The sequence below is a fragment of the Manis javanica genome, chromosome 4 (assembly GCF_040802235.1).
Source record: "Manis javanica isolate MJ-LG chromosome 4, MJ_LKY, whole genome shotgun sequence".
NCBI lineage: Eukaryota > Metazoa > Chordata > Mammalia > Pholidota > Manidae > Manis > Manis javanica.
In genome coordinates this window covers 1,653,124-1,672,065 of record NC_133159.1, presented here as the reverse complement: position 1 = coordinate 1,672,065, position 18,942 = coordinate 1,653,124, and the positions used below count along the sequence as shown (strand labels likewise).

The 18,942-nt window shown below is 60.7% G+C and overlaps 1 protein-coding gene across 5 annotated transcripts in view; it reads right to left on the bottom strand.

Annotated features, from left to right (window-relative positions):
* Window positions 1–18,524, bottom strand: part of PRDM16 (PR/SET domain 16) — a 301,085-nt gene extending 282,561 nt beyond the window's left edge. For 2 of the 5 annotated variants that reach the window (XM_037000156.2, XM_037000157.2), the window contains exon 1: window positions 18,221–18,524. In XM_037000156.2, the coding sequence (XP_036856051.1) occupies window positions 18,221–18,257 (37 nt within the window). In that variant the 5' untranslated portion in view covers window positions 18,258–18,524. The remainder of the gene's footprint in view (window positions 1–18,220) is intronic. The other 3 variants (XM_037000155.2, XM_037000154.2, XM_037000160.2) reach the window with 3 other exon arrangements.
* Window positions 18,525–18,942: the final 418 nt, after the last annotated feature.

Sequence of the window (18,942 nt, the reverse complement as noted above, 5' to 3'; positions counted from 1 at the left end):
TGGCAGCTGCAGGGCCGCTGGCCGCCCGCAAGTGGGCTGGAAACCCTGCTTTGCAGTGTCTCAGAGAACCGGGCCACACAGGGCATTCTCGCCTAAGAATTCATTTGCAAAAAAAATAAGAAATAAAAGTTGCTTTAAATCTCTTCCTGTGATGCAAAAACTCCCTGCCACAAACCCACGAAATGTGAATTTCCTCATTTGGGGCTGAGTTGCCTGCCAAGCACGAGGAAGGACCCTTGACCTGACCCCGATGTGGACAGTGGTTCCCCCAGGCCATGTGAGCCGCAGATGGGCCCAGACAGTGGAGCCCTGCACCCCGGCCTCCTGGGCACCTGACCTGGAGTAGAGCCGAGGGTGGTGGGAGGCTACAGTGGCAGGGTCTCCTTTACCGATGGGCTGCACGGGCAGGAAGGCTCTCCCGGGCAGGTCAGGACCCCCGGCAAACCTCACCTTATACCTCACCTCCCAGGACCAGGGCTCCCAGGGCGGAGGTCAGACTCACGATGCCTCTGGTGGCAGGGGTCCAAATGTGTGGCCTCTGTCTGAGGGTTACTGTCACCACACTAGGGGACCCCTCTCTCTTTCTTTCCTTTTCCTCCGATTTTTCCTTTCATGGGAGGTGAATGACACCGTGTGCAGATGGCAGCACTCCCTCATTTAATTGCTCCACTACTGGAAACTTCATGAGGGTTCTTATTTTCCCCAAGACTCTCCAGGCGTGAGCACACGCCTGCTACCCTTTTGCCTAATTGCAGCATATGTCATTAAAAAAAGTCAATAAATAAGGCAGGCACCACCGATGAAGCCAAGAATCCTGCCTTAGTTCCGAAAGGAAGCCTCTACAGTGGAAGAACCTGGTAAAATCACCCAAAAGGCCCCAGGCAGAGGCTGGCAGTGGCCAGGCCTAGGGTTCAGCCCCAGATGGGAGGGACTGCTCTGCTGGGCCCTGGGGCCCCCCACTCACGGGTTCCAACTGGCCCTGCCAGGGCTCGGTGAGATAAGGTTCACTCCTGCTCCCTAATAGGACCAAAGTGTCCAGTGGAAATGCCCCATTGAGGACGGAGGTCAGGCAGTGGGCCAGCAGGAGAGGCCTTCTATGTCCTGCATCGGCCACCTGGAGCTCAGCCTCTTCAGCCCAGCGCCCAGCTGGTGACTACCAGCCACCCCAGGCCACCAAGACCTTCCAACGGATCCAGGCTCCAGGTGATCTTGCTCTGACGGTGTCCGGCGCAGCAGGTAGGGAGGGGGTATGTATCACTGGGTGGGGGCCTCGGCCCTGGGGAAGCTCTCCTGATCCAGGAGAGCCAGTGACCCCCACTGGATGGGTCATACAGGGCACTCAGAGGCAGCAACAACTGCAGCTGGAGGACACTGAGCAGAGGTCCAGGCTGAGACCCTGCACGGGGGCCTCACCAGGCAATTGCAGTCCGATTCAAAGACTCCTGCATACGTGGGGTGCCCTGAGCATGACTCAGTGTCCCTGTCTGCCCTTCCTCCTGAGAGAAAGGGATCTGAAGGGCACAAATGAAAAGGTGCCCAGCAGGAGATGCCTACCAGCCACCCCAGGCCACCAAGACCTTCCGATGGCACTCAGGATGCATGCCAAGGCCCCAGTGAGTTAAGCTAAAGGAAGGTGCCAGGCCTGGGCCCAGGCCAGTGGGTTTATGTCGGGTACAGGCCGCCTCATAGCCCTCGAGAAGTCAACCACTGTCGCATTGTGAACCCATGTGTGCGGAGAGCCAGCCCCCAGGACCAGGTACATTCTGGGCCTGCGGAAGCCCATCCCACAGCTGTGCCCCCCTGGGACCCCCACAGACCTGGGGGCAGACCCTCACTGAGGGCCTCCTGCTGCTGGCCCTGTGAGCCAGGGAGGCCATCCACGTGCCCAGAGGAGACCTGCCATGGTCCCCTGCCCCGGCTCCGCGAGGCAAGCTGGCACAGAAGCAGGATCCTGACTCCAAAGAGGGACAGGAGAGCCTATTCCCGATTCATACACACATCACTCCAGTTATGAGTCAAGATGGGGGCGCTGGGCTGAAGAGGCTGAGCTCCAGGTGGCAGGTGCAGGATATGGGAGTCCTGTCTGGATCAAACCTGCACGGCCTGAGCACAGACAGCCCACCTGGAGGGGGGCAGGGCGCACTCGCGCCCCTGCCGGCAGCACCCAGTGCCCACCCCCCATCCAGAGCTGCGTCCGGCGAGCTGAGCCCCCACATGTCATGGTTCCTGCAGGCCCCACGGGAAGCAAGAAGCAGATTCATCCTTAGGCCTCCCAGCAAGGCAGAGACCCTGTGCCGCAGCTTTAGAAGACCCTCAGGGCCTCCACGGCACCTGGGCATGTCCCTCGGGGGCAGGGCTATGCCTGTGGGTGGTTTGTGCTCAATTCCACCTGGACTCACATTTTAGAGGGTCAGGGATAAGCCCCTGGAACAGTCGAATATGCCCACATCGACTGACAAAGACAGGGTTCTTTGGGGACAGAGAGAACAGGAGAAAGGGCCTGGATGCGTGGTGGAAACAAGCCCAACACACTCCAAAGCCCAGGCTGGCATCTGTGGCAGGATGGACAGGTCTGCTGGGTGCCTCCAGCTGGAACCCACTGGCTTCCAAAGAGCACCCTGCAAGCATGCTCCCGAGAAGTCTGAGCCCGGAGAGGTGCTTCCCTCCACCCTCCCCGCAACAGCTGTAGTCCACTGGGCCAGACATTTGTGGTTCAGGAGGGATGCTGGTGAACAGCCGGGTCTGGGACTTAATATGCTGCCAGGTCTCACCACACTGTTTTGGAAGCGGGCGGGAACCCTGGGTATAGGCACTTGTATATTCCCAAGGGCAGGACCAGAGCGGACGGTGCCTTCGTGGCTCAAGTGTCCTGGGCCAGCAGCCTCCACGCTGGGGCTGCACCTCAAGTTTCGGTGACAGAATGGCCACAGAAAGCAGCCCGCTTTATCGGTGGTTGCGTGAGCTCTGTATTGCCGTGGCCCCTCGCCCCTGGCATTCCACGCCTCCCAGGGGGGCAGATAATCCCACAAAGGGCCTCATGCCAGAGCCCCACGTCGCAAAGTGCTTTCTCCAGCCGCGGAGTGCTTTTGACTCCGTCAGTGCAGGGTCCGCAGGAATCTCCTTACCGGGCCCCATGGTTCAGATCGAATGTCCCTTTGAAAGGGCCAGAGGGGACCCTGTGCCCCCGCTCCTGGGTCTGCTCGACACCGGATCCAGCCCGTCCTGCTGAGCTGTGGGAGGCCACTGTCTGCCCCACCCTAGGGAAAGGGCCCCAGCACCCCAGGGCCACCAACCCACCCCCACCCCCCGACGAGGGAGGAGGGGGCTCCCCCCCCAGGGCCGGCATCCTTTCTCCCGCAGGGAGCCCACGGACTGGTGCTCACACTCAGTTGTCCCCCTTCCTCTCCTCCTGCTCTGTCTACAACCCCATGGGATCAAGGAGACGCAGCCACGGCTGGCTCAGTGGGCGTCCTGGTGGACCGCCAGCAGGGCGCTGTGCTCCAGTCTCCAAATGGCCCCAAACTCAAACAAGTCTAGCTCATATAGTCGTGTGTGTGCACACAGAGGGCACACATGTACATACATCACTGTGTGATTTGTGCACATGTGCCTGTGTGAATCCAATGCATGTACATGTGTGTGCATGTGTGTTGCATGTGCATCTGCATGAGTGTGTGCATTACATGTATGTGGGTACACGTGTGTATGCATGTTTGTGCCAATGCACACACAAACTGATTATAGTGAGGCCCCATTATCCTAGAATTCCCTGACAAAGTCCAAAGTGTGTCCCCTGGATGACATCAAAGACACTCTCAGAAGTCAGACAGCAGCTGGGTAGGGGTATGGCAAGGAGAAACAGCATCCCTCAATCAGTTTGGGGACCTACACCTCAAAATCCCCTGGAGCAAAACAAAACAAGAGACCTCAAAAGACAGGGTCCAGCTCAGTCTAACCTCTCAGAGGTGAGGCTGCCCTGACCCCTGGGCTGGCTCTGTATCCTGGTGAGGCCGGATGGCCTCAGCCTCTGGCTCCCCTTCTCTCAGAAGCAGGGGATGGAGCCCCCAGATCCAATAAAGATACCAGCCTAGGTCACACAGCACAGCCGCCAGAGGCAGCCCGGGCACTTTACAGGCCCTCCACATGCCCCTGCCCAGGCCTGCACAGCTTGCAGGGAGACCTGGCCCATATGTCTCCAATTCCTTTGTCTCCACTCACCGAAAAACTATTTCGGATGAGCATTTTATCTGTAGACCACATCCAAGGCTCCGAGGAGATGGTTCAGCCTCCGTCACACACATGTGGGCCGATACAGGTGCAAGAAAGTTCCAGAAACCCAAAAAAGCTGCTAGCGATGATGGCCTAGATCCTACAGACAATAATGGCAATAACAATGCCAAGCTCAAATGCCCTGCACACACTATGGCGGCCCTCCCTGAGCCCCCAGGCCTCTGCCTCTTCCCCCGTCCCATCTGAGAAGGCCAGAAATGCCAGGCAAAGTGACACGATGAGCGTCCTGCCTTGGAGGGGCGGCCAGGTCAATGGGTGCAGGGGACCCATTCATTCCCCAGCCACCCCAGGCTGGCCCTCCTGGCCTGAGAGGGTGAGGCAGAGCTGGGCGCCACATCTGCCGTGCTATGTCGGGAGACACCCCTTGCGCTGCAGGCCAGGACGAAGGTCCTGGGGAAGGAGGGCACAAGGCCCCAGCCACCCAGTCCTGCTACATCCTGGGCCGGCAGAGGTGGGGCCCATCAGGGAGCCCAGAAGCCAACCTGGGAAGATGAGGCACATGACTGGCCGGCGTGCATCCCCCAACCTCAGTCCCAGGAAGAGGGGTGATGGGTGCCTCCTCAGGGGCTCCATCTCTGCTTCTCTGAAACTTAACCAACTCTCAGGAGTTGGAGCCTCCTTGAGAATGGTCCTCCAAGTCCAGCAAGGTAGGGTCCGGTGACCCCTAGGTTCCCTCCTGGCCAGCAACTCTCCTGTCCATCTCAGCTGCAGCCAAGGGCAGCACCAGGGCAAGGGCAGGCCACTGTCCCACTGATAGAGGCCAGGCTGGCCTGAAGGGGCTCCTGCCAGACCGACAGGGGCCCTGCCTGTTCCTGAAGATCTCCCTTGGGCCAGACCCCCCAGGCTTCTGCCACACCCCTGGAGACCCCCTTCCCTTCCCTTTCCTATGGCACTGGGCCCGAGGGCCAGCCTTGTACCCCAGGAGCCAACACTCAGCTGGCAGGGCCCCATCAACTCCCCCAGTTTGGTCCCAGGTCAGCTAAGGTGATGGGAGTTGCTCATCCATTTGGAATTTGGGAAGCGGGGACCAGGACCTGACTCCGCGGCCTGGGCTGGGGGCACTCAACCCGGACGAGTCTCAGGAACCAGTCAAGGTGTGTGAGGGGCCCCACGGTGCCCAGTGGGACACCCACGGGGGTGTTCACCGCCATTACCGGGAGCTCTGGTTTCATCACACCATCTCCCCCTGGCTAGGGGCCCCGAAGGCCTTTCTCTGGGCCAGGCAGAGAGGCAGGGTTCAGCTTGGTTTGGCTTCTACACATTTGGTGGGCCTCAGGGGCCTTGAGGAGTGAAGTCATGGTGATGTGGCCCTGAGGTGCCCGGCCCAGCCCAGTGCTGCACAGCCTGGCCCCAGGGGTGCCCTTCCCATGAGCCCTGTGGCCAGGCTATGCCCACTTGCTGGTGCCCAGCACCCCGTGATGGGATCTAGCACCCTGGTCATGGTCACCAAGGCAGCCCAAATTGAGCCCAGACGTCCAGGTATCCTGCAGAGCCCACTGCAGGCCCCACTAGACTGTCTGCCACCCATTTCTCCATAGCCTCCAGCAGCTGGCAGGCCATGCAGGTGAGGCCAAGTACTATTTCATCTCCTGGAGAATAAAGAATCCCGGGCTCTTTGTCAGAAAACGCAAGGTTGCATTCTTCCACGCCCTGGCCCCTTCCTCACTCTGTCCTGCCGAGTCTGGGGGTCAAGGAGGGGGCCTCCCGAGGGGGCTGACAAGACCCAGGCTGCGGTAATGGGCTTCTCACCCTCCCGGCCATCAGCCCCCACTCCCCTTTGAACGGGGGTAGTCTGTCAGGATCAGAAGGCAACCTAAAACCCTGGGTAAATGGAGACCTTGGGTGGGAGCAAAGACGACTCCTAATCCAGGCTGCCAGCCGTGGGGACCAGGCGGTGCGGCCAAGGCGGGCCTCGCCCCGAGCCCGCTGCTGTAATTAGCAGATGAGATTCAGTAACACACAGCAGCTTTGAGCGGCTTTATCTAAACTTTGGAAGGTAAGATTAACACCTTCGATGGGGAGAAAGTTAAGACTTCGGAGCCCGTTTGCTTTGCAGTCCCGATTCCCAGCCGCGAAACCAGAGGCCCTCCTGGGCCAGCTATCTGCCTGGGGATTTCTGACCACTCACTTTCCACTGGATTTTTCAGCCCTTTTGTTCATCAGGACACTCGGCAGAGCAGGCTGCCCCCAAGACCCCACCCCTCCGGGTCCCACGTACCCTCACGCACAGGCGCGCACTCCCTGCACCCTGGACGGAGCTCTGAGCTTCGGGGCGGGACTCCCCAACTCCCCAGGCTATTATCAGAGATGCCACGGCTCCACAGACTCTGGAAATATGAAAGATCTGCCATCGCCCCTGATCGACTTGCTGCTGCTCAGATTTCGTTTGCCAGGAAGAAGCCGTCGAACGCATTCCTCCCCAACAGAAATCTGCGATAAGTGCCCTGGTCAGGCTGGAGAGCCAGTTTTGCCACGGCCGCCTTTGGCTCAGGGAGGCACAGGCCGTTCGGTGTCTGAAAGAAACGGATTGTCCGCAGCATCGACAAAATGCACTTTGGGGGTCTGAGAACAGCACCTGGCACGTCACAGTGGGTCTTATTTTAAAAGTAACGTCAAATCACTTCCAGGGAAAAATTGATCTGTCTCAGATAGGTTTTCCTCCTGCTAACATGATAAATAAATAATTAGCCACATTGTCAGCCTGTTTCATTAAAGAAAAGGATGGCTAGATGGGCCAAGATAGAGAAACCGATCAAAAAGACAGGGTCCGGCTGTAAACCCCCCAATGTTTTATGACACCATTTGTATTCTGTCAGTCACTAGCTCTATGTTCCGCCCAGGCTGGGAACTGAATACCCTATTCAGAGAGGTACTCACAGGCGTGTTATTGCAATTTAATATTTTCACACACAGACACATCATTATCTCGGAACCTGACACTAGCAGCATAAATCTGTAATTTTTCAAGAAGGCCTAATTTTTCTACATGTGGGCACTAGGGGCCCAGGATTATCTAAACAGCCCCTTCTCCTTTTTGTTTCTTCTAGGGAATTACAAACATGCAGGGAAGTGTTCGCAGACTGCCCTCTTCCCACCTTTGAACCTGTCCCGTCTCTTCTCCCACAACCACCAGCTGCAAACAGCTCTGGGCCAGGTCTGGCCCGGCTGCCCCAGCCTGTTTCTGACACCACCCAGAGCTAAGCGGCGCTAGGGTGGGGAGGGCAGTGAAAGTGAGGGGCTGTCTGCACAGTGTGAGTGGGCAGGGTCGGTGCAATGTTGCTGACAAAACTAAAAGAACAGCCTGAAGGTAAGTCTCATTCAGGCATCACGCCCACCCTAGCATGTAGGTGCACACACATGTATACACAGTGCACACGCACACACACACGGACATGTCTGTGCATGCACACATGTATACACACAGCGTACATGCACACATGTGGACATGTCTGCACACTCCTTGGAAACCATCTCAGCACGCTGACCAGATGAAGGGTCTATGTCAGGGGCCATGTCTCCCTCTAGCAGCACCGGCTCTGGCCAATGAAAACGCTCCCCAGTTTTCAGGCAGTTTAAGAATGCACTGGCTTTCCCAGGAACAAGAGCAGTTTGCAAAGGATGCCTGATTTCCCTGGGAGGCATCTCACAACGAGCAGGTGGCAGGGAAGAGAAAGGTGGTACAGCCCGTGGACATGCCATGCGCCATGCTGGTGGCTACAGCCTAAAGCAGCTCAGTTTTCACCAGGCAATAGACTTCTCTGGGTCCTGAGCTCCCTTCCAAAAGGGACCTGGACATCTTTTGGCAGCATGGTGCCCTCCACGCTGACAGCCCAGAAGTAGTACCCAGGACTTCTTGCAGTTCAATCCGGATGCCACATGCATGCTCAGGGGCTGCACCAGCAAGGAAGTGGGCAGGGGTGGGGATGACCAGCGGCCCTTCTGAACTTGGGAGCTGGAAGCAGTTGTTAGGTCAGCACAAACCTGAGATGCTTATCTGCAGCACAGCAAAGACCTAATCATGCCAGCTTTTCCCGGGACTGAGGGAGAAACAGACTGCGTGGCCATAACGTGAATTCTGGAGAAACAGCCTCATTTTGGACCTGGTGAGGGAGCATCACCAGAGGGCCAGGAGTGGCAGAGCTTCTGCAGGCAACTGCTCCAGCAGGAAGGAGACGACAGGCTAACATGGAGACTGAAGTCAGGCTCCGCCCAGGGAGGGCAGAGGCTCTCCCGCGGTCACCAGCGGGGCTCCTCCCGTGAGCATAATTTTCGGTCTTTGTTTTAATGTTTTATGGACTGATGTGCCCAGGCCTCTCCGAAGAGGTGGCTGCAGCCCACTGAGCAGATACAAATACCTGAGCCTGTTTAAATGCATGGTCCTTTCCTTCAGAGAAGGCTGGAAGAGCCGTGGGAACCTATTATGTAAATCCATATTTCGGCATGATATTGACGGCCGGCTTCTGAATAGAGAGATGGGGATTAAGCCATATTGCAGGAAAAAGTCCCTGTCACTCGGTTCCCAGGGCATCATGCGTCAGCCCAGGTGCTTTGTTCCTGTGCTGAGTGCCCTGCCTGCCACAGGGACCAGGGAGATGCCGCACGTACTCCATCTGAGCCACGCATTTGAGAGAGAGGGGGGCTCACGGAAGCAAAACCATACATCAAATCTCCTCTCCAGCATCCCTCCCGCTTCCCTCTCCTTCTGGCCTTTCTGCTTTGAAGGACAGCAGTGGGTCAGGGGTCTGGTGACCCCTCCACCAGCACAGAGGCAGGGCTAAGGATGTGCGAGGGCTGGTCATCGCCAGGTATGCGGACGCTGGGGCGGCCTGCTGGTCTGAACCAGCTCCCTCCCCTTCCAAACAGTCTGGGGGCAGTGGCCCAGGCCCCAGGGCAAGGACCAGCTGACCTTTGAGGATCCCCGAGACTCACCATCCTCCAGGTGGAAGACCACGCCCTCCTCTGGGTGGACACCCCTTGGATGGGCATCCTACAGCTGTCTCAGGCCCTCAGGTATGTCTCAGAGCCCCGCACACAGTAGTCCCAAAGGCAAAGCAGACACAAGCCCCTGAGCCTTCTGATAAAGAAGGGCTGGCAAATGCCAACAGCTGTGTAAGCCCCATGCACAGACCTGAGGGCAGAACAGGCCCAGCACGGGAGGCGAGAGGGCTGGGAGTCAGGTGCAGGGAGTGGCTGCCTTCGAGCATAGCCACCACCTGGCGGCATGTCAGCAGGGCTGAATCCCACCCGGACACCTGTGCTTCCCACTTTGAAAATAAGATGATTGAGCAAGGAGCGTGTGTGTGTGTGTGTGTGTGTGTGTGTCATTCCATGTCAGAGCTGTACGGCAGGGACCAAAGTGGGCCCTTTACTGGGGCTACCTGTGGAGGTGACCACAGCAGTACTGCCACGCTGGTGGCCATGCCCGGCCTGGCCTCCAGCTGTGCACCTGCTCCGTGGCCCCCAAATGACCTTGCCAAGGCTGGGAGACTGAGGACCAGCAAAGCAGTTTGCCAGGCAGACCAAGGGGGTAAAACCCAAACTCCACCTGCCTGTCTGAATAGAGTGTGACATTAGGACTCACCCCCATCTGCCCCCAGGACCTCTGGGCAAATCACCACACCCTGCACCATTCTGGAGCCTTCCAGAACCTTCCAAGCAGTCACCCTTGCTTGAGGCTGGGCACAGGCACAACATCAACACAGCCAAGCTGTAATCACTTTTACTCTCCTAAAGGCCGCCCCTCCCTGGCTTCACAAAGGGACGGGCTGTGGTCACAAGGCGAGAGGGCAGCTGAGGCTGGTGTGGGGTCCAGGAGTGGGGTATGTACACAGTGCAAAGTTGGATCAAGCAGAGGGCTGGGTTTCGGGGTCCTGGGACAGGTTTCTGGGGCCCAAACACCTGCTCCTGAGCCTGCCCACACGAGGCTCCAAGGGCAGCATGAGGGCACCTGTGGCCAGGATTTGGTGTCCGCACTAAGCCTCCAGCTTTGCCATCCTCTCTAAAGTAGGAAACTAGACAAAGCCACTGGTTCCTCACCCTGATCAGCAGCACCGAATGGAAAGTGAGTCAGAGGCACGAGAGCCCACCCTGGGCACCCGCAGGCCACGTCAGTGGGGACTGGTCCCTGGAACCAGCAGTCTGGGGAGACCTAGGCCGGGCCTCCCCCCAGCTCCAGCATGCACCCCCTGAGGAGTGGGGGAGATGCCAGGGAGGCTCTGGACCTGAAGACAATGGGCCTGAGTGTCAGACTAGGCACCCCCACATTGCAATCTGTTATAGAACATAACTTTTGTGTCAAAGGGAGACCATCAAATCTACCTAAACCCACCCAGCTGAGTCAGCTGGCTAAGGGGCAAGGCGAGGGGATAGTCCTCAATGTGCTCAGAAATGCCCGAGTGGCATCTGGGAATTCCCTCCGAAAGCCCCAGTGAGACACAGGAACCTCTCTCCTCCCCACAGGGTGTGACGGCAGCCCTGGCCCCCAGCCTCAAACCAAGCCCACTGAGGTCTTTTCTGTTACTGTCCCTTAGCGCTACCAGGGATGGGGACGGAGATGGACCCCCCTAGAAGAAGCCCAAGGCCAGGCCAAGCCAGTGTGTCTTGGCCCATTCACCCCAGATGTGTTCCCTCTCCACCCGCAAGCTGGGGACAAGCCAGCACCCACTCAGCAGGGGCTCTGGTGGCGGAGCTCAGATCTCCTCAAAGCACCTCTGAGAACTAGGAGAAGGGCAATCAGGGAGCCCTGTGCTCTGCCCGGCACCCTCCCGCCGATGCACCTGCCGTCTCTAGCCGCACACCCACGGGCGAGGAGCAAGCACCAGGGCACCTGCAGTCAGCTCAGGGGGGGCGAGGACGCACGCAGAGACGCCCACCCGGACACACGCACTGGGACACGCCCCACACACGCCCACGCTCCACAGTGTGCGGACGAGGCGCACGCTGCATGCCTCCCCCCAGAAGCCATTGCTCTGCCGCCCAGGAGCAGGAGGGGTCTGGTGAATTTCCCAGCCGAATTTCCTCTTGCAGGGCATCTTCCTGGAGCGTGCAGAAAGCAGGGTGCACTAGGGTGGCTGGTTCTCCTGCTTTCCTGAGTTTTTTGGGGTGTGAGCAGAGCAGAGGTTCACTTACCCAAGTGTAAGCATGGGGACCCTTCCACAGGAAGTTTTGCTCTCATGCCTGTGAAGCCCAGCATGTTTATGGGGCCCTCCTCCCACCCAGGGTGGTTGGAGGGGGGGTCCGGCCCTGCAGCATCAGCCTCTCCAGGTCCCTCTGGCCGGAGACGCATTTCGGATGAGTCTGTAGCTGCACCAAATATTCCACCTCAGGACCAGGGTCAGGCCAGAACAGAAAGGTGACCCCATCTTCTCAGGTTTGTTTAAAGACAGGTCCACTGTCTCCATCCTGAAGGACGAGTGTTCCGTGTTAGAAATGGCATCCGCATCGGTATGTCAAATGGGCATGGGGTAATGCTAAGCCTCATTTAGAGGAGATAAAATATTCACCAGGACCCAGCCATGTTTTAAAATGATTATAAATTATTTTAACAGTGCATTTGCAAAGGGTTATAAAAACAGCCATAATATATTTTTTTCCTTAGATTCTAGAATTACCAGTGTGACAGCTAATGCAATAATGATTTGTTTCAAATGCCAGTGTTTAAGCTGTATAAAGCTGATTTTATACATTTTTCCAGTAGGCCGCATTGTAGTTAATGAAATTAAACACACCAATCGCATTTGTCCCCAGGGGACGAGGAACTGAACACACCACTGGTTTATTTTTTTATTAAAATAAATTGCAGCCAGCAAGATGGACTAATTGCATACAGAATTGAAAAAGAAACATTCCATTGATATAATTAAGCCAATTTTCATGGACAGAAATAGTTATAGTGGATATAAAATAAGCAAAGCCTTCACCAGAATCTGACTTCCCTCCTTTTTTGCACAGAATGTTAACTATTAAACAAATATGTATCTCAGATCAGTGGCACTCCTATCTGTGAGCTCTGGGGCATTGTTCCTCAGAGTCTCTGGAGAAGCCGGCCAGGCAAGCCGGTCCAGGCACCTCCAGACCGAGGAGGATTTGATGGCAGAACCCTGAGAGAGAAGAGGGGTCAGAGCAGGCCGCAGCAACCCCTGCACTGCCCTGGGGCCCTCAAGAGTGCCAGGGCACTGGCTGGCCTCAAAACACCGGAGGTCCATGTGGGTCCTGCCCGTAGCCTGTGAGGTGCCCAGGCCTGAGGGACGGTGGTGATCGGGGCAGGACCTGCAGAGCAATGGCCCCCAGCTCCTTCTGCCCTGGGTCTCAGGTCCACCAGGCAGCGGCTCCCCCTCCAGGGGCAATGATTATTTCCCTCCAGATTTGGGGTGAGGGTGGGAGGGAGCAGGCAGGCCCTCCATGGATCCCCAGTGTTTGCTCAGGGGAAAGGTGGTGGGGTGAGGGTGCAGACAAGGCCAACCCCAGTCCACATTCTGCTGTTGTGCACCTGCCTTGGGAGGAGGACACAGCCAGGGGCTGCAGCAGGCAGGGGCAAAGCCTTCTACGGAGCCTGGTGGGGAAACCCTGGTGGGGAGACTGAGGGAGAGTCAGACCCTGGCGAAGGAAGAGCGGCGAGTGGAGGCTGAGCACACAGTCAACCAGCTGCACTTGCATGCTGTGAGCGCACTGTCTTCCTTGCTTTTTAAGAAGAGACCTGTTACAAGCTAAGTATTGGCCTTGGGAAAATGCTTTAACTCTATCACATTACAAAAAAAAAAAAAAAACAACTATGGAATTAACTGCAGCCTGCAGTGCTCCGGGGTGGTGGGTGGAGGTGCTAAATAAGAAACCTTTATTTAAATGATGGTCAGCTGCACCCTTAACTAGCTGTGTGACCTCACATGGGTTACTTGACCTCTCTGTGCTGTCAGTTTCTTCTGCCTAAAAGTGTTGCCAGCTAGGCCACACTGCACTCTTCTCAGGGTCAGTGAAGGGGAGTGGGTCATGCCCACCAAGTGGATCATGAGTGCCTCTATGGGAACCTGGCCATCTCCCGGTGGCTGTGCAGCCACTGGGATTGGGGCTGGGTTCAGGCTGCAGCATTTGGGCCTCTGGATGCAGGCAGGTGCTTGGGCAAATTCGCGGGTCCCACGTGCCACCTTCCATGAGGCTGGACCTGCAGACCGCTAACCAGGAAGGACGCGGCGGATCCTGGAAAACCCAACCTCCCCCCTCCCCCTCGGTCTCCCTCTCGCGTCTCCCCCTCCTCCTACCGCCCCGAGTTAGACCCAATCGCCCGGCACGCTCCTGCGGCTATCGGCGCCCAGGTGGGCCAAGCAACTGGGACACTGGCCTGCCCCCACGTAGTCTGGTCCAGGGTGGAGAGAGAGGGGTTCGGGACACGGAATCCGCCCGGCTCCGTTCAGGACACCAAGAAGCCGAGACCCTTGGAGCAGGACGGCAGCCCCGGAGGAGGAGGGCGCTGCTCCGGCGGGCTGGGCTGGAGTCAGGAGCGCCGGACGCAGCCACCACCGCAAACCGGCTGCGCAGTGTAGACGCGGGAGCTGCTCGCGCCGCACGCTGGTTTTGACTTTGTGCATTGAACACAGGAAGCCGCGTCGACCATCTAATCAGCCCGGGGGCCCCAGGTCTTGCGCCCCTGCCTGGCCCACGCCGTCTGGAGCCCTTGGCCGCCCGACGTGCAGCGCAGCGACGCCGGCCGCTCCCCTGGCCTCCGAAGTTTCTTTCCCATGGAGGGCACCCCGGCTGCTCCACGTCCTCCCGCGCCCGCTGCGAGCTGCAGCGTCCAAGATTTGTTACACGGGTTTGATTCAAGACCTGATAAATTGTATTGAGCTCTACTTGAAATTTTTTAACGAAATTATTCAAAAGATTTTTAATCCTGGATAATTTTTGTTGAAACTCTAATTATACATCACCTTAATTACCAACCCCAGCCCCGCAAGGATCCCTAATTGCCTCCTAATTAAATAAAACAGGGGGCTAATAGCGCCCACGGCAGCCTAGCGAGCTGGCGTGCCTCCCCCGAGGGACCCGGTGGGGGAGACCCCAGCGGCACCACCGCTCGCACCCGGCCTCCTCACAGAAACGGGCGATAAGGTCCCCTGCCCTGCACTGTGCCCAGAAGGACACCTGGAGTGCAGGAGCCTTGGGGCCAGGAGGGTTGGGGAGGCCCAGCCCGCACCTGCTCCCCAGACGGCCCCGCAGGAGGGACAGGGTGGCCTGGCTCGCTCGGTGTAGTGGAGGACCCCAGAGCGCAGCTGCCGGTGGGGAAGGTTACTCCCTGAACAGGACTTGGCACGACACTGTCCCACAGGCCTGGGCGCCACGGCACACCTGCAGGGCCCAGGAAGAGGTCAGCGCCTGAGGGTACCGGGCACACCACCACGGGGCACCTGGCCTCGGCCGACAGCCCCATGCCCCGCCCCTCCACCCGGCCTCTGCGGCTTTCGCCTGAAGCGGGTCTGGTCGCTCCACTCCCACCGGACATATTCTGGTGCCGCTGCCCCACCGGGAGAGCAGACAAGAAGCTGCTGGGGAGAGGGCTGTTGGAAGGGGCGGCTTTCCCCGAGGGCAGGAGCCCGGCCGGGCCGGTGGAGTGTGAGCCCGGCCTGCTCTGGCTGGGGGAGGAACTCAGGCTCCAGCCGGGCTGCCTCTGACCTTGTCACACACACATCAACCCTGAACACACAAGACAGCAAACGTCATATCTCTCCCACCTGGGGGCCCCCCATACCACCACCGCCACCGCCAGCCCAGTGGCCAGGCAGCTGCTGGCCAGGACACCATGCCCAGATCTGGGACACGTGGTTCCAGATCTGTGGGGTCTGTCACCTCCATGGGATCACGTTCACAGGCCACTCCAGTGGTGGAGGGGGGAGGCCTGGCTAGACAGTTTCTCAGAGCACATCTCTCCTCCTGTGGGGCCTTCCAGCTGTGCCATGAGGTCAGAAGGGCACCCTGGTCCTGGTGACCCTCCACCTGCCCACCTGGTCACAACAGTGACAGGACCATAAACCTTTTGTTAGGCATTTCATTCTTTAAAATGGAACAGAGATGACTGACTGCCCCAGCCAGTGTGAGTGGACCCTGGGCCAACCTGTCTCCACTTGCCCCTGGCCTCTGAGGCTCAGGCTGTGGAGGTAGGGGACAGCCCAGTGGCTTCTGCCCTTGAAAAGCTCAATTCAAAGCTACAGTGTGGGCTCAAAGGTGCTACAGCTCAGCCAGCCTGCAGGCCCAGCAGGACAGCCCCCCACCCCCGAAGGGCAGTCAGGGGCAAACACAAACTACAGCTCCAGAAAGACCCTCTGGGGCAGCCCCTCAGGTTTGACTGGGGGGTGTGACACCCACTGACCTGGCTGCATATGTCTGTGGGCACAGCGCAGCCCTGCACACACAGCCATGACTTGATCCCATCCCCCAGCCCCCGACCCTGGCCGGATGCAGCCTGGAGGGGGAGATCTGTTGGTGGCCTGGGGTTGCTCTGCTGCCTGGGATTCAGGTAATGGAGCAGGTCCCCTGGACGTCCACATCTGCTGAAAATATTGTCCAGTGCAATGAAATTCCTCAGTGGATCGTGTGCTCTTGTATTAGGCAGCCAGCCGCCGTCCTGGGCCTGCCTCGGCCACTTTTTTGGAGGGGGCTGGGGGCAGCTGTCCAGGCTGTGGTGCCAAAGCAGGAGGGGTCCCCAGTGCCCAAGTGTGGGCTCCAGCTGGGCCTGGGCCTCACAGACCTGCTCCATGTTGGCTTTTTCTCACTAGGACTCCCAGGAAAAGGGAAATCTGTGCTCTTTCCGACCCTTGGGTCTGGTTCTCGGGCATACCCGGGTACTGGGCTGCAGGACACTGCCAGGCACCCATTCCAGGTCCTGAGCAGAGCCTAGCAGGCCACCCTTCCCCACCGGGTGGGTGTGGAGCAGACAGAGAGCTAAGGGCCAGACTGGTGGCTGCTCAGTGCGGGACGCACGGAAGTTTCTGGGGCGCGATGAGTGTTCGCGTGCAACGAAGGCCCAGTGAAAGAACAGCCCCTTTCCACCTCCTGGCTCCAGCCTCACAGCCCCTTCCTCCACGGTAGCCTAACCGGGTGGCCTCCAGGCAGAGCCTGCGTCTCTGAGAAGGCCCGTGGGGCACTCACAAAGCCCACCGTGAGCGCGAACACCGCTCCCCACGCGCCCGCGGGCAGTTTGTAGCACGCACACAACCCGCTGCACCAGCCAGAAAACGCGGGGCCTTGTTCGCACCAAGAGGGGCCAGAGGTCAGAGGAGGATGGGGAGTCTGAGGCCATGAGCGTCGGGCAGAGGAGACTGGCTGGAAAGGAGCGCCACATCTAGGGGCCTCCACGCAGCCGGCGCGTTCCCGGGGGGGTCCTGCAGAAGATGGGAGCTGCTTTTCCCCGACTGGCCCGGCCCGCGGCGTGAGACAGCGGGCGCCGTCTGGGGCAAGCCGGACCGTCCGAACCGAGCGCACAGAACTTTTCCGGAAAACTCGTCTCCAGTTCCGCGCCCAGCGGGCTCACACTCGGGTGCTCGGCCGTGGGTGCTGCGAGACCGGGCCGGGCAGGGTCAGGCCGAGGAGCGGACTGGTCGGCCTGGTGGTCCGGCAGGCAGCCCCGGGGAGTGGGCCGGGCGTCCCTTCGCGGGTGGGCGCGCGGGCCGGGAAGAGGCGGCGGCGAGAGCAGCAGGCGCCGACTCCGCTCCTCGGGGCGCTCGCCGCTTCGCTGCAGCCGGGCCGCGCGCGGCCAGGCTTCGGGAGCCGAGCTGGCCGGGCCGCGGCGCCGCCGGCCCCACCTGCCCGCCTCTCGGGCCGCAGCCCCGGGCCCCGAGGCGGACGGCGCCGGCGGCCGGGGAGCGGAGGGCGCACGGCGGCCCCGGGGCGCGGCGGTGGACGGCAGTGCGGGCGGCAGGCGCACCCGGCTGGCGGCGAGGACCGGGCCGGCGGCGGGCGGGGCGCGCGGAGCCCGGGACTCGGCCCGACACGGAGCGAAAGAGAAAGTAAGACCGGGACCGGCGGGCGCGCAGGGGGCAGCCCTGTCCCCGCCGGGCCTCGCGGCCGCGCCGGACGAGCGGGTGCGGGAGGGTCCGAGCGGGGCCGAGGGCGGCGGCGGCGGCGGCGGGTGGGAAGGCGGCCGCGGGGACCCGCCTGCCCGCGGCACCGGCGCCTGGCGGCCCCCGCGCGGGCTGCCGGAGTCCCGGAGCAGCGCCCGCCGCCGCGCGGGCCACCAGTTGGGAACGAACTTCCCGGCCGCGGTTCCACGCCAGGCAGACGTCTCCATTTTGCTCCCCAAGTGGCTGCGGCGGCCCCGCTCGCCGCCCCTGCCCCGGCGCCCAAGGGGCCGGGTGGGCGCCGGCCCGCGCCCCCTCCCCCGCCCCCTCCCCGGCCCGGGGTCTCCCTCCTCTGCGCCCAGCTGGCGGACGCCAACGGCGGTGCTCTAGCGCCCACTATTTCAAAAGCCCGGAATATGATTTGACCGGGACCGAGCGCCGCTCGGAGAGCGAGGGGGAGAGGGCGAGCGGGGAGGGAAAAGTTGCTCTCGCCTTTCGTCAACTTTTCGCTAACTTTCGCTTTTCGCTCCCCTCCGCCCCCAGCGCTCCCCCCCCGCCCCCCTCCCCGCCCCCCCCCCCCTCCGCGCGCCTCGGGTTCCCGGGCCCGAGCGCCCGACGGGGGGGGGGAGGGAGGGGGGGGAGGGGGCCCGGCGGGGAGGGGGGGCCGGCGCCTTCGGGGAGCGCGCGGCCCGGGCGCCCCGAGCCTCCGCGCCGAGCCCGGCCGCCCCGGAGCGCGGGAGGCGGAGCAGCCCCGGGCCGCGCGGCCGACCCGGGGACCGGGAGCCCGAGCGCGCCGGCCGCGCCCCGACGCGCACCCCTGGCCCGGGCGCCCCGGGCCCCGCGGCCCGGGCCCGGCGGCGCGGCGCGGCCGAGCGCGGGAGACTCACTTTTGGCCAGCTTCCTCGCCCTCGCCTTGGATCGCATGGTGCCGGCGCGCGGATCCCCTCTCCTCCGCCCCGAGTCCAGGAGCAGCGCACACTATCTTCATCTCCGCAGCATTGTCAGTTTGGACACCTTCGCACATGCGCACAGAGCGCTCAATCTGACACCCCTCGCCGGGGCCAAAAAAACTTTGCAATGTATTCATCATCCTCATCGTCGCGCCGCCGCCGCCGCCGCCTCGGCGCGGGATTGGGGGGCTCTCCGCGGCCTTCCCGGTCTTCCCCTCACTTTTCTCTGCCCCCCGCCCCCTCCCTCCCCCCCACCCCACCCCTTGCCGCGCAGCTGGGAACTGGCCCTTTAAGAACACATTCCGCGCTCGGCGCTCCCGCCCGGGGCCCGCACCCCGGACACTTTAAAAGGACCCAGGTGGCCCCGGAGGCGAGGTGACTGCCCCCCACCCTTCCCCTGCGCAGCGTCGCTCTGCCGCGGCCGCCCGGCCGGGGCCGAAGATGAGCGGCGGCCGCGTTGTCCCCCGACTTCCTTGGACGTGGGGGCCCGCGCGCCGACAGCTCGCACGCGGGTCCAGCCGGTTTCGCCTCGTTTTATTACATTTTGCTACTAATTAAAAAGCTGTGCGTTCACCTCGCCCCCGGCCTGCTCTTCTCCCAGCCTCTCCCCGCCGCCCCCGCGCCCGCGCCCGCGCCCGGCCCGCGTCCGCCCGCGCTCC